Source organism: Prionailurus bengalensis, chromosome X (assembly GCF_016509475.1).
Source record: "Prionailurus bengalensis isolate Pbe53 chromosome X, Fcat_Pben_1.1_paternal_pri, whole genome shotgun sequence".
Lineage (NCBI taxonomy): Eukaryota > Metazoa > Chordata > Mammalia > Carnivora > Felidae > Prionailurus > Prionailurus bengalensis.
In genome coordinates, this window is record NC_057361.1 from 128,006,413 (window position 1) to 128,019,911 (window position 13,499).

The 13,499-nt window shown below is 51.8% G+C and overlaps 2 protein-coding genes and 1 pseudogene across 2 annotated transcripts; 1 reads left to right on the plus strand and 2 right to left on the minus strand.

The window, feature by feature from the left end:
- Positions 1-780: 780 nt before the first annotated feature.
- Positions 781-1,659, minus strand: LOC122477189 (annotated as a pseudogene).
- LOC122478044 (olfactory receptor 3A3-like) lies at positions 781-3,059 on the minus strand. The gene is given in 2 exon segments (XM_043571698.1): positions 781-2,182; positions 2,184-3,059. Coding segments are annotated over 2 exon segments (789 nt in total). The 5' UTR covers positions 2,451-3,059; the 3' UTR covers positions 781-1,660.
- Positions 3,060-8,999: 5,940 nt separating this feature from the next.
- Positions 9,000-10,974, plus strand: LOC122476984 (EKC/KEOPS complex subunit LAGE3-like). The gene is made up of 3 exons (XM_043569916.1): positions 9,000-9,749; positions 10,130-10,255; positions 10,468-10,974. Exons 1-3 carry the CDS (start codon positions 9,667-9,669, stop codon positions 10,592-10,594), a joined length of 336 nt encoding a protein of 111 aa, XP_043425851.1. The 5' UTR covers positions 9,000-9,666; the 3' UTR covers positions 10,595-10,974.
- Positions 10,975-13,499: the final 2,525 nt, after the last annotated feature.

The window sequence follows — 13,499 nt, forward strand, 5'->3', positions numbered from 1 at the left end:
AAGTCAGGACATTGTGCCCTCAGGCTTCTAACGTGTCACCTATTTAACACCGCCTTTGCCTCTGGCTCATGTCTAACCAACTGCCTACTTGATCGGTATGATCCTATGTATGCAAACAAGCAAAAGAAAAACCGTTATAAACGCAGATGAATATATCCTAGGAAAAAGTCTGGGAGGACACACGTAAAACTGGTCATAATGGTTACTGCAGACACTGAGTTTATGGGAAATGTTTACTTTCTAACAACACACCTTTGTGTAAGGCATGAATGATTTTATAATACGCATACATTATAGTGGAAAAAAAATTTAAATATCTCAGCGTTCGGAGCTGTAAGTGCACTATGATTCCAGTTTTGCTTTCCTACTTTAAATGTGTATGCACGTACATTTGGTCTTTTAAAAATTTTTTTAAGTATATTCATTTTCTTTGAAAGACAGAGAGAGACAGAGAGACAGAGAGACAGAGCACAGCAGGGGTGGGGCGGAGAGAGACGGGGACACAGAATCCAAAGCAAGGCTCCAGGCTCTGAGCTGTCAGCACCAGAGCCCGACGAGGGACCCGAACTCACGAACCGCAAGATCAGGACCTGAGCCGAAGTCGGACGCTCAACCGGCTGAGCCACCCAGGCGCCCGTGCACATACATTTGTAGTGCAAGAAGAAACCTGAAATAAACCATCAAAATGTTTACAGTGAGGTTCTCTCGCGGTGGTGAGGTTATAGAGGGCATTTTTTTCTTTTTTGGTCACTTTGTAAGTTTCTGTAACTGCACAACCTATGCAATGACCATGTTTTACTTCCATAAATAGAAAGCAGTGTTTTAGAATAAGGGGGGGAAAAAAAGAGCAACAGAAATATTTGATCGTTGCTGAAAATGGGGGGAAACCTGGCACCCAAAATAGGATTCACCAAATGGATCACGTGCATGACATTTCAAACTCCTGTGTGATTGGATTCACCCCCAAAGCACTGGCATGTGCCAGCCCCACCCTGGAGAAGATCTTCATGGGCTTACACACATGGGGGGAAGTGCCTGGTGGGGGGGAATGGTGGGGGGGAAATGCCCGGTGGGGGGAAATGAGCTTACACACATGGGGGGAAATGGTAGGCCGAAGGCCTTCCAGTGCCACCTTCATTCCAATCTCCGTGTTGGAGAGGTCAGCAAAGGGTACCTCCCGTTGTCACCAGTTCCCACAGAAGCACTGCAAAACTCCCCGTGTCTGCTCAGCGTCTGTTTGTATCTTCAGGCTTCTTCTGCAGAGCTTCAGGGGCCACCCAGGCAGGTGCATACCTGCGCCCAGGGCATTGGAAGGAGAACCTGACGTCGGCCGTGCTGGTTCGGGGAGTCATGTCCTCATCAATCATTACACTACGGCTGCTGAGCGCGTGTCGTGGGATGAGGGGCTCTAGAGTGTGTACGAGGGCCATGCCCCTTGCCATGTCCAATGCAAACGTCACAGCCTGGCTCTGGTCCACAGCAAAATTGGTGCCTTCGTGTAATACATTGTACAGGGAGGGATCCATATGGCATCCAGTGTGCGACGAGGGTGGGGTGTGGAGCAGGTGGAGACTGACAGGCACCTAGCACTGGGAGCACATTCGGATGTGAGAAACTCCTGAGCCGGGGACACTCCTCGTTGATTTGATGTGACCAGTGCCTAGGAGGCACTTTCTTTCCCGAGGGCCTTGAACAAAGCCCTCTTCACCTCCTTGTTTCCCATGCTGTAGACGACGGGGTTGAGCATGGGGGTGAGGACCACGTACAGCACAGGGAGCACCCGGTCCCGCAAGCCAGAGCACGCAGAGCTGGGGAGGATGTAGCAGAGGACTGGAGCGATGTAGAAAATGCAGACCACGGTGGTGTGAGCACCACAGGTGGAAAAGGCTTTCCTTCGGCCCTCAGCGGAGTGGATCCTGAGAATCGCAGCCACAACACGTACACAGGAGATCGCAACCGGGGCACGGGGTGCAAGAGCCACCACGAAACTGAGGACAAACAGGGCAAGTTCGCTGGCCCACGTGCTTGAGCAAGAGAGTCTGGTCAGTGGAGGGAGGCCACAGGAGAAGTGGGTGATGAGGCGAGGCCCGCAGAACCTCAGTGGAGCTGCAAGGACGGTGTGGGCGAACGCATCGGCCAAGGCAAGCAGGCGGGAGGTGGAAGCCATTCCTGCCCGGGTCCGTCCGACGGCCCAAGAGGACTAGGTGGTGCGGTGGCCGGCCGATGGCCGCATAGCGGTCACAGGCCATGGCTGTGAGCAGGAAGCACTCCCAGGGAGCCAGGAAGCGGAGAAAGAAGATCTGGGGAAGACAAGCACGATAGGGCACGGTCCGCACTGCTGCCAGCAGGTGTTCCAGCACCTGAGGCCCCGTGCTGGAGATATAGGCAGTGTCCAGCAGTGAGAGGTTGACTAAGAAGTCGTCCATGGGAGTGTGGAGTCGGGAGTCCATCACAGTAAGGCTGGCAATGCCCAGCCACGCTGTGGACCAGCAGAAAGATCACAAAGAGCAAGGGCCTCAACTCCTCTGCGTCGGCCAGCCCTTCCAGAAGGAACAGCGACACTCGGGTCTCATTCCCCAGCTGCCCGGAACCATGCGCAGAAACCTGCACCTGTAGAGTCCAACTCAGAGTCAGATGAGGATCCAAGTGTGGAGTTCCAATTTGCACAAGGCAGCAGGGTGAGGGAAGGTGCAGAGACAACAACAACAACAAGAAAAAGAGACAGGTTTCAAGCTTAAGAAAATAAGACTCAGAATTGGGGGAGTGAGGCTAGGTTCAGGAGGCCAGCGGTAAGGTAGAGGCCAGTAGAATGGAATCGGTAACCCCACACCAAGACAAGGTGCACAGACCTTGAAGCCACGGTGCATGCACCTCCTGTAAGGATATCAAAGTCAGTCCCTCAGAAGCTTCTACCTGAATAAGGACCCTAGACCTCGTAATTACCTGCAGTGGTCCCCTTATTTCACCCTCACCAACCCAGCAGAGCCCCAACTCAGGAGCAGTGATAGGACACTAGTCAGGTCCCTCCTCCTCCCGCTCTGAACCTTTCAGTGCCTCCCGTCTCACTCAGCGTCAAAGCCAAAGTCCCCCCGGCGACCTACCAGGCCCTCTGTGATACGCTCTCCCTCCTCTCCTCTCCTCTCCTCTCCTCTCCTCTCCTCTCCTCTCCTCTCTGACCATCGGGCAAGAAGTCTGTCAGCTCCGTGCCCCATATCACATCTTCGGACTGGCCCACAGCAGCAAACACCCTTGCCTATTCCCTGCCTCGGTGGAAGAGAGCCCTGCCCTCCTATCCAAGGCTAGCTTGTCCGATTTCCCCAGCTGCTCTCTTCATTGTGCCAGCCCTGCTCGGCAACCCTTTTACATGGGAATGTGCTAAATGCCACTCGACTGTTCACTCTCAGATGGTTTATTTTATGTTATCTCGATTTTACCTCCATGAAAAAAGGAAGCAAACTAAAGACTTTTTCAGACATGTAAAAGCTGAGATTAACTCGTTGTCAGCGGAAAACCTGCACTACAACAAATGTTAAAGGCTGTTCTCCACAAGCAAGGATGATAGCACGTGGGAACTTGGACCTACATGAAGTAATGAAGAGGGTTCCAGAATTGGAAAGTATGTGGGTAAATGTAAACATTTTTTCTCCCTTCAAAATGTCTCTCAATCGTCGCAAACCATCTAAAGCAAAAATATTGACAACACGGCGTGGGGTGTGTAACTGCTATAGAAATAAAAGGTATGACAACAATAGCACAAAGGACACCAGTGGGTGGTTGGAAGGGTACTGCTGTAATGTTCTTACGTTACGGGCGAAGTGATTTGAAATGACTTGAAGGTGGTCTATAATGAGGTAAAACACATATCAGGATCCCTAGAACCCTAGGTTTAATATGTACACTTCTCTGGCGGAGATAAAGTGAATTTCTAGAAATTACTCAATCTGAAAGGAGTCGCGAAAAGACAGAGAGGGGAACGCAGAACACATGGGGCAAACAGAAAATAAATAGCAGGATGGTAGATTGAAACTCAACGATACCCCTCGTTACATTTATTCTAAATGGTCTAAACGTGGCAACTAAAACACGGAGATTGCCAGACTGGATAAAAAGGCAAAGCAAAACTATATGCTACGCCTAAGAAATGCGCTCTATGAAGACACAGATACGGTAAAAGTAAAAAGATGGGCAAAGATACACCACGCAAGTCTTCTAATAAGAAAGTTTGAGCAGCTATATTAAGAGCAGGCAGGACAGACTTCAGGACAAGGAATACGATGGGGTGGAGGACATTTGCTAACGATAGAGGGGTCACTTTGTGAAGAAGACATAAAATCAAAACCTAAATACATAGTAGGAAAGAAATAATGAAGCTAAGAGGAGGTATGAATAAAACGTTAAATGGACAAACAATAGAGGAAAATCCATGAAGCGGAAAGCCTTTTTTTCCTTTCTTTCTTTTCTGTTTTAATGTTTATTTTTGACACAGAGAGAGACAGGGCGCGAGTGGGGGAGGAGCAAAGAGAGAGGGGGGACACAGAATCCGCAACAGGCTCCAGGCTCCAGGCTCCAGGCTCTGAGCCGGCAGCACAGAGTCCGATGCGGGGCTCGAACCGACGGACGGACCGTGAGATCATGACCTGAGCCGAAGTCAGACCCTTAACCGACTGAGCCACTCAGGCGCCCTCTCCCCCACTTTTTAAAGGTTTTATTCATTTTTGAGAGAGTGCATGTGGGGGAGGGGCAGGGAGAGGGGGACAGAGGATCTGAAGTGAACTGCGCTGACAGCAGTGAGCCCCATGCGGGGCCTGAACTCACCAACTGCCAGATCGTGACCTGAGCCAAAGTCGGACGCTCAACCGACTGAGCCACCCAGGTGCCCCTGAAAGCTTCTTTAAAAAAAAAAAAAAAAAAAAAAAAAAAGCATACCAGGGGCACCTGGGTGGCTCAGTCGGTTGAGCGGCCGACTTCGCCTCAGGTCATGATCTCGCGGTCCGTGAGTTCGAGCCCCGCGTCGGGCTCTGTGCTGACAGCTCAGAGCCTGGAGCCTGTTTCAGATTCTGTGTCTCCCTCTCTCTGACCCTTCCCCGTTCATTCATGCTCTGTCTCTCTCTGTCTCCAAAATAAATACACGTTAAAAAAATGTTTTTCTAAAAATACCAATAAAGCTGATTTTGAAAAATAAAGTGTAACCAGGGAATATTAGGAACAATATTTGTGGGTAAGTTTCCCAATTTAGATGAAATGGACAAATTCCTTGAATGACACAAATTACCAAAACTGACTCAAGAAGAAATAGAAGACCCGAATATCCCTACATCTATGAAAGCAATGGAGCCGAAAACTCCAGGCCCCCGTGGCTTTACTAGTGGCTACCACCAAATTCTTAAAGGAGAACTTTCACCAATCCTACACAAATGCTTTCAGGAAGCAAAGGAGGAGAAACATTTCCCAAATCATCTTATGAGGCCAGCATTACACAACCCCAAAACCAGATGAAGACATTGCAAGAAAAGAAAACCACAGGGCAATATCCTTCAGGAAGTCACACACACAAAAGAACTTGATTCGATATTAGCAAATTCAACCCAGCAACATACAAAGAGGATGATACCATCATGGCCAAGTGGGGTTCATGCCAAGAATTGGTTTTCATTAAAAACAAAAAAGTCAATCAGTGTCATCTGTCATATTAAGAAAATAAAGGAGAAAAAACATGTGATCATTTCAACAGACACAGAAAAAAAGCATCAGACAATATCCAACAACCACTCATGACAAAAACTCTCGGAGAACTAGGACTAGAGGGAAACGTTCTTAATCTGATAAAGGGAACCTACAAAAATCCTACAGCTAACATGATACTTAATGGTGAAAGACAGAATCACCGCCCCCGCTCCCTCGCCCGCAAAGTTTGAGAAACAAGGTATGGATGTTCACCACTTCCATTCAACACTGTCCTGGAAATCCTAGGCAGTGCACTAGGCAAGAAAGAGGAATAAAAGTAGTGACACAGATTGCAAAAAAAGAAACGGGATTATCTTTATTCAGAGATGACATGCTTGTTTACGTAGAAACCCCTAAGTGATGTACAAAAAAAAGAAGAGTGACATTTTTAAAAAATCACTACCATTTATAATAGCATCCCCAAACATGAAGTATTTGGGGACACATGTAATAACATATGTGCAAAACCTTTACGGTGAACACTAAAAACTATTGATAAGTGAAAGAAAGCTTACAAAAATGGAGAAACGCATCCTATGCGTGGAGCGGAAGATCCTGTATTCTTTTTTCTTTTAGCGTTTATTTATTTATTTTGGAAGAGACAGAGAGAGCATGAGCAGGGGAGGGGCAGAGAGACAGAGAGGGAGCGAGAGAGGGAGGGAGAGAGAGAGAGAGAGAGAGAGAGAGAGAGAGAGAAAATATCCCAAGCAGGCTCAGAGCTGTCAGTGCACACCCCGACTCTGGGCCCGGTCTCACAAACCGTGAGATCATGACCTGAGCCGAAATCAAGAGTCAGACGCTTAATCGACTGAGCCACCCAGGTGCCCCAAGGCCCTGTATTCTTAAGATGTACACTCCCACCACAGCATTCCAGAAATTCATTGCAAACCCAGTAAAAATCGTGATAACGCAGAAATGGACAAGCTGATTCCAAAGTGTATATCCAAACGCAAAGAACCTGGAATAGGCAGCTCGAACTTGCAAAAGAGGAATAAAGTCGGAAGACATAGGATGACTAAAAGAGGATACAGACAGAATGGAAAGTTCACATGTCACTGGTGGGACTGTAAATTGGTATGATCACATCGGAAAACAGTGCTTCCGTTTCTTATACAGTCACACTTACGCTTACCATGTGACCCAGAAATCCCACTTCTGCTATTTACACGAGGGAATTAAAAATATATGTGTGTGCAAAGACTTGTACGTGAATCTTCGTATCGACTTGATTAACAATAACCGCAGTTTGGAAACAAGCCAAACGTCCAATAGCAGGTGAGTGGTTAAGCCTAAGTTACGGTACATCCACGCAATGGAATACCGGTCAGCAACAAAGAAGGATGGACATACTGTGTGATTCCTGGAAATTCCAGAAAAGGCAAAATCTAAGCTGAATTTGCTGTGTGGGGGCAGACTGTAGAGGAGGACATTGTCTGCACGGAGGCACAAGGGCGACTGTGAGAGCGATGGGAATGTTCTGGATCTCAGCTTTGGCTGTGGACACCTTTGTCGTAACTCATGAAACCGTACGCTTAAATGTGTGCAACTTCCCATACGTGCATTTTGCCTCAAATGAGCTGAGCAAAAACAAAAAAAGAGAAGGGACAAACAAAAACTGAATAGCAAAGTGGCAGACTTAAATCCGACCATATCGGTAATCGTATTAAATGTGAATTTGCCAAACAGTCCAATTTAAAAGCAGACATCGTTAGAAGGGTGCTTTCTTTAAGTGACCAAACTACACGCTGTCTACGTGAGCCACATTCAAGACGCAAAGACACCAATAGGTTAGAAGTAAGAGGATGGAAAAGGACTTACGAATAAATAGTGAGCAAAGAAGCCTGATGTGGTTATATCGATATTAGAGAAATCAGACTTCGAGGAAAACTGTGTTACCAAAGATGAGGGGATGCGTTTCATACTAGTAACAGCAGCAATGAATCCATCTGGAAGAGAAAATGATCATAAATATGTCTGTGCCTAATGACACACCTTCAAAATACACGGGGCGCCTGGGTGACTCAGTCGGTAAGCGTCTGACTTCGGCTCAGGTCATGATGTCACCGTTGGTGAGTTCCAGCCCAGCGTCGGGCTCTCTGCCCGTCGGCACCGAGCCTGCTTTGGATCCTCTGTCCCCCTCTGTCTCTGCCCCTCCCCCACTGGCTCTCTCTCTCTCCCCCTCTCTCAAAATAAACAAACTTAACACACACGCACACTCACACACACACACACACGCACGCACGCACACACACAGGCGTGCGCACGATGCAAGAATTTTTGAGATTAACAGGTGAAAGGGACAAGTCCAAAATCACGGTTGGAGATTTTAACATCCTCTCTCAGCAAGCGAGAGAGAGAGACAACACACTCTGTTAAAAGAAATAGAGCAGGGATTGGCAAACTACCGCCTCCTGGCCAAATCCAGCCCGGGGCCTCTTTTATGTGAAAAGTCTGTTGTCCCCCGACATAGAACATACGATCAGTGGTATCACCTACCTTGACCGATGTCTTTAGAACACTAAACAGGAGATCTGAATTTCACATGTGTGTCCACTACACATTCTTTTCAAGTACAAGTATGTGTTCGCCAAGATAAAGCATTTTCTGAGCCACGGACCAATTCTCAACACGTTTCAACGTCAAGGATTGAAATTTAACCCGGTACGTCTCTGACCAGCCTTGCCTTGTTCTTGATTCTAGAGGGAAAGCTTTCAACCTCTCACTGTTGCGTATGATGTCAGCTGTGGGTTTTGTCGTATGTGGGCTTTGTGGTATTGAGCTATACAACTTCTCTGCCCCCATTCGTGGAGGGTTTTTATCATGGAAATATGTTCTATTTTGTCAAACGCGTTTTCTGCACCTAGGGAGATGATCATATGGTTTTTATCTTTCATTCTAACGATGCGGTGCTTCGTTTATAGACACGCATGTGTTGAAAGATCCTGGTTTTCCGGCTGCAGGTTCCTCCTGCCCGTGCCCGGAGATGAGAGCTGCCTGCCCCGTAGACAGTGACAAAGAACAGGGCAGACAGAGACAGTCCGAGGCTCAGGCTGAGGCGCTCTTTGGTGACACTGCTCATTGAAATGCTTCCACCAGCCACAGGCCGCTCTAGACACTGGCCACCTTCTTGCTGTGACACCTGCCTCCAGGACAAGGCAGCTGTGCCTTTACTTTCCTCACTTGTCCTGAGGACCTATTTGGAGACGCTCAGGTACAGATTCGTAACTATAGAGTCACGGAGTTCTACACAGCTCAGTCACGTGCTCAGAGGCTTTAGGAGTTGGGCCATGGCAGTCTGTTTGGGCATGGACAGTGGGGACCATGAGCCGCACCACCGTGTGGGGAGTAGCGTCAGGCAGAGGCTTCCTGGATATCGCAGCTGGCGGGCCGTCGAAGGCTCGTGGCACGGCTGGTTCAGGCAGACGCATCCACGCGGGTGCCCGTTTGGGCAGACGCCCGAGGGTGTCGTGGCACTCTAAGGGGTGGAGCTTCATAGGTGAGAACTGATTGGCTACAGAAGGGACTGCTTGGTGGGAACCAATCACAGGTCAGGAGGCATTACCAGTGGTCCGTGTGGACAGTTGCTCTGGGCATCCGGAATTGCATTGTGGAGTAAAGGGGTGAAGCATTGTGAGAGAGCGCTTTGTCCTTCAGTGATGCCTTGAGAGGGTGGGCGGATTCAAAGTTGGGTCTCAGGTGGCTGGTGGAGGCCCCGTGAGGGCAGCAGACGAAGGCACGGGTGCCGTGGGCGTGGTGGTGGGCGCAGCAGGTGGTGGCCAGTGTGTGCCAGGTGGACCTCGTGGTGTCAGTGGCCCCAGAGTCCCTGGTGGTTCGGGTGGTGCCTGTGACCCTGGCCATCCCAGCAACCCCGGAGGCCTGAGCGATCCGGAAAGAACCAGCATTGTGGGAGAGGTAGGTGCCGCCTCTGGTGGCGCTCTCCAAATGGAGCGGGCACCCTACACACCAGGTCCTGGTGGAGATGCCGCGCCTGGCGCCAGAGGTCCTGGTAACCGACTGCTTCAGTTGTATCCTATTCAAGGAGTCCCAGCGGGCTGGACGGCAGGGGGATGGGCTGGAGGTGGTTTGGCGCGCGGCGGGGTGGGGTGTGGGGGGAGACTTGGGGAAGTGGGGTTGAAAGGGGAGCAGGAGGGAGCTCCGGGCACCTGGAGGGTATCAGCTAGGGTTTGGCCCGTGCTGACAGAGGATGGGGAGTGGGGTGGACCGCCTGATGGGACTGAAGCGGTAGGGACAATGCTATCCGGGGTGGCCTGGCTGTATAGGGTGGGAGGTTGTGGACAGCCTGAGGGTCAGCCTGGGGTGGGGAAGGCAGGCCTCACTGAAGAGGAGGCCTGAGGCACAGGCAAAATTAGTACTGTGGATGGTGCCTTAACCCAGTCTCCACCAGCACCCTCACTATACCTTTCCCCTCGGCCATGGATGCGGAGATTGCCCACAGGTTCCTGACTCCAAACGAGGAGCTCCAGGAGCCGGTTCGGGAGGAGCTCCATGTGAACGGCAGCATCCTGACTGTGTTAGTTCTAGAACGGTCCAGGGAGAGGGTGGTGGCAGGTGACCAGGGACAAGGTCAATTCCGGAGGAGCTGTAACGCAGACAAGGGAAACAGGAAAGGAGTGAGTCGAAGGAAGGAGTGTGGTGCTCTAGGATCGTTGCTGTGTGAAGGGGCGGAGCGGGGAAGGTGCCCCACCGGCCCTCTAACTTGACTTATTTTTTCCTACCTTGTAGCCGCTTGACTGCCGATGACCCTGGCCAGCTCCAAATGTCCATCACCTCCTGTCTTGGCCAGCTTTCCCTAGTGATACGGACCATGCAGATCATCATGCCCCCCTTTTTCACAAAGCCGCAGCAGTGAAAAGGTGGCTGGACCCAACTCTGTGTCCCCCCCACATGACAGTGATTCCTGCAGCAGCTGCCGTTTTCTTACTGAGGCCGCATCTTTTGCCTATACTGGCCCTTGGGTGCTTCAGATCCACATTTTTTTTTTTTTTTTTTTTTTTGGTGATCAAATGGTAACTGCTACTATTCTATGTCTGGGTTTCTTTTTAGCATCTACGCCTTCTCCTATTCTCGCCTTTGTTCTCAGGTAGGGGGAGAGATTCTGACATTCAGATACTCAAGTACTAGAAGGCAATTGAAGAAGACAAGTTAGGCGATGGGAGACAAAAATGATGTCCTGTTATTCAGGACATTAACTACTGTCAACATGTTAGAACTTTTAGTTTTATACTAGCATGTACGTAGTCATGTATAATACCTGCAGAGTAGGACTTTGTGGCTTATCGGCCTTGATTCAGATCTGTGCAGAAGAGCGCTGGCACAGCTGGCTAGGTCGGCCCCACTGCCCATTCTATACTCCCGTGTCATCAGAGGCCTCATTCCCTGAGGTTCCGAACCCACAATTCTCAGAGCTCCTTGTGGTTGGCTCTCACTTGTATCATCCTTCCCCAAAGTGTTTTTCCAGTTTATTACGCTGCTGCTTGCTTCCCTGAAGTCCTGACAAGGGTCCTTGAGGAAAACAAAAAGGGGAAGAGGTCTCCCTGAGGTGGGGAGGGGACGTGAGGTACATTACCCTTTGCCTTCCCCTCCAAGACTCTCTTATTTAGCACAACAGTGGGGCCACGGACAAGGCACCCGAGTGGCTGAGGAGGGGAATGGGCGACGCCCCGGCGCAGGAGGTGAGTCTCTAAAACGGAGAGAGGAGGAACAGAGCCTTGCCTGAGGGAGAATTAGCACTGTCAGCAGAGAGAGACTGAGCTGTGGAGAACGCCGTGACTCTATAGTTACGAATCTGTACCTGAGCGTCTCCAAATAGGTCCTCAGGACAAGTGAGGAAAGTAAAGGCACAGCTGCCTTGTCCTGGAGGCAGGTGTCACAGCAAGAAGGTGGCCAGTGTCTAGAGCGGCCTGTGGCTGGTGGAAGCATTTCAATGAGCAGTGTCACCAAAGAGCGCCTCAGCCTGAGCCTCGGACTGTCTCTGTCTGCCCTGTTCTTTGTCACTGTCTACGGGGCAGGCAGCTCTCATCTCCGGGCACGGGCAGGAGGAACCTGCAGCCGGGAAACAAGGATCTCTCAACACGTGCACGACTATAAACCCCGCCCTCGGCCGCCTCTCCAGCAGCTGCTGCCTCTCCAGCGGCTGCTCCCTCACCAATCGTCGCCACGCGCTGTGACGTGTGACCCCACTGCACCCACGCAAACCAGTCCTACCTCAGCTCCACCCCCTCCCCACACCCCTAGCCCCTCCCCAGACCTCGTGGGAGGCCGCCAGACTCCACGGCCTGTTGTCCAGAGGGCCCTGCCTCTTCCTTGGGCTCAGTGTCCCCAGCACGTGGGGCTCCACGACCTCGCAGCGGTTCGTGGAGGGAGATGGGCCACAGCCCAGACGGACACGGCCCCGCACCCCGTCCCCTTCCCCGGCACAGGTGGACACACCAAAGCGGCCTTTGGAGGGGGCGACTGAGCACAGGTGCGGATCAGATCGGCGGTCTGGGAAGGTCACGAAGGGGCTCCCGTCGGGGGGCAAGCCTGCCAGTAGGAGGCAAGGAGGGAAGGGATGGCGACTGGAGCTAAAGTAGTTAGTGGCCACGGAGAACAGGGATGCGGTCGCATAGGAAAAAACCACAGTGCAAAAGGGAAATCACTAAAATCCCAACCTAGGCAGCTACTGTATATGTGCACGGAAATCCTGCCACGGTAGCCTGAAGTGTAAACACCTCGTATCTCTGTGTGGTGGGATTGAGGGTGGTCCCCACTTCTTTTTTGTGTATTTCTCCCCCAAAAGGTTCACAATGACTTTACCTGACCTTTAGTGTTTTCAATTCTTTGACATCCTTGCGTGCGTGATCTCTACGCCCCACGTGGTGCCGGCACTCACGACCCAGTGAGTGCTTCCACAAGTCAGGCTTGAGAGAGCAGATGATGCCATGCAGGGCGCCGGGCAGCAGCACTCCCCGCACCAACAGCACGACGAGGACCACGCAGGGGAAGGTAGCTGTGAAGTACACGATCTGGGGCGGGACGGAGGGGGGGACCTGCTCAGAAGGGGCCCTGCGGCCCCGCCTCCCCACTTAGGGGCCCCCAGCCTCAGCAGGGGGACAGGCGGGCCACACTCCCCCCACTGTGGTACGGTCCGCTCCGAGGTCAAGCGGGAGGCCAGCCTGCAGCCCCCCCTTCTACTCCTCAGAGCCTGGGCTCCTCCCGAAGGAAGCGGGGTGCTCAGCTGGCCATCGGCCGCCCCCGCAAGGACAGGTCAGCTGTAGAGAGGGAGGGCGGAGGCAGGACCTTCCCCGGGTGGGGAGCAGGACATGGCCTGGAGGCAGGTCCCATGCCTCCTGTGGTTCTCTGCACAGAGGCAGGGTCCTGGGCAGGACGGAGTGGACTGGGCCGGCCAGAGACAGAGGCGACAGCAAGGTGACTGCGAAGACCTCTGCCTCCGTCCCACCCTCAGCAGAGCAGGACAGGTAGGCAAGGGAGGGCCACGGGCCGGGTCCCCCCAGGCTGGCCGCAAAGCAGAGACTGAGGAAGTAGTGAGTGAGGAAGAGAGGGAAACTGGGGCGGGGATGCCCGACACGGGCAAGTTCAGCTGGCGGTCGCCTGGGCCTGTCCCCTCAGGACGGAAGGCGGCTGGGCTGGAGTTTGGAGGTTGCGGAGGACTACCCAGGCACGCGTGGGAAATCCACCGGGCTGGGTTCAAGGACCTGCCCCCGCCTCAGGCCCTGGCCAGGTCACCTCGCATGGCGGGGTGCCCCTGCCCCCCA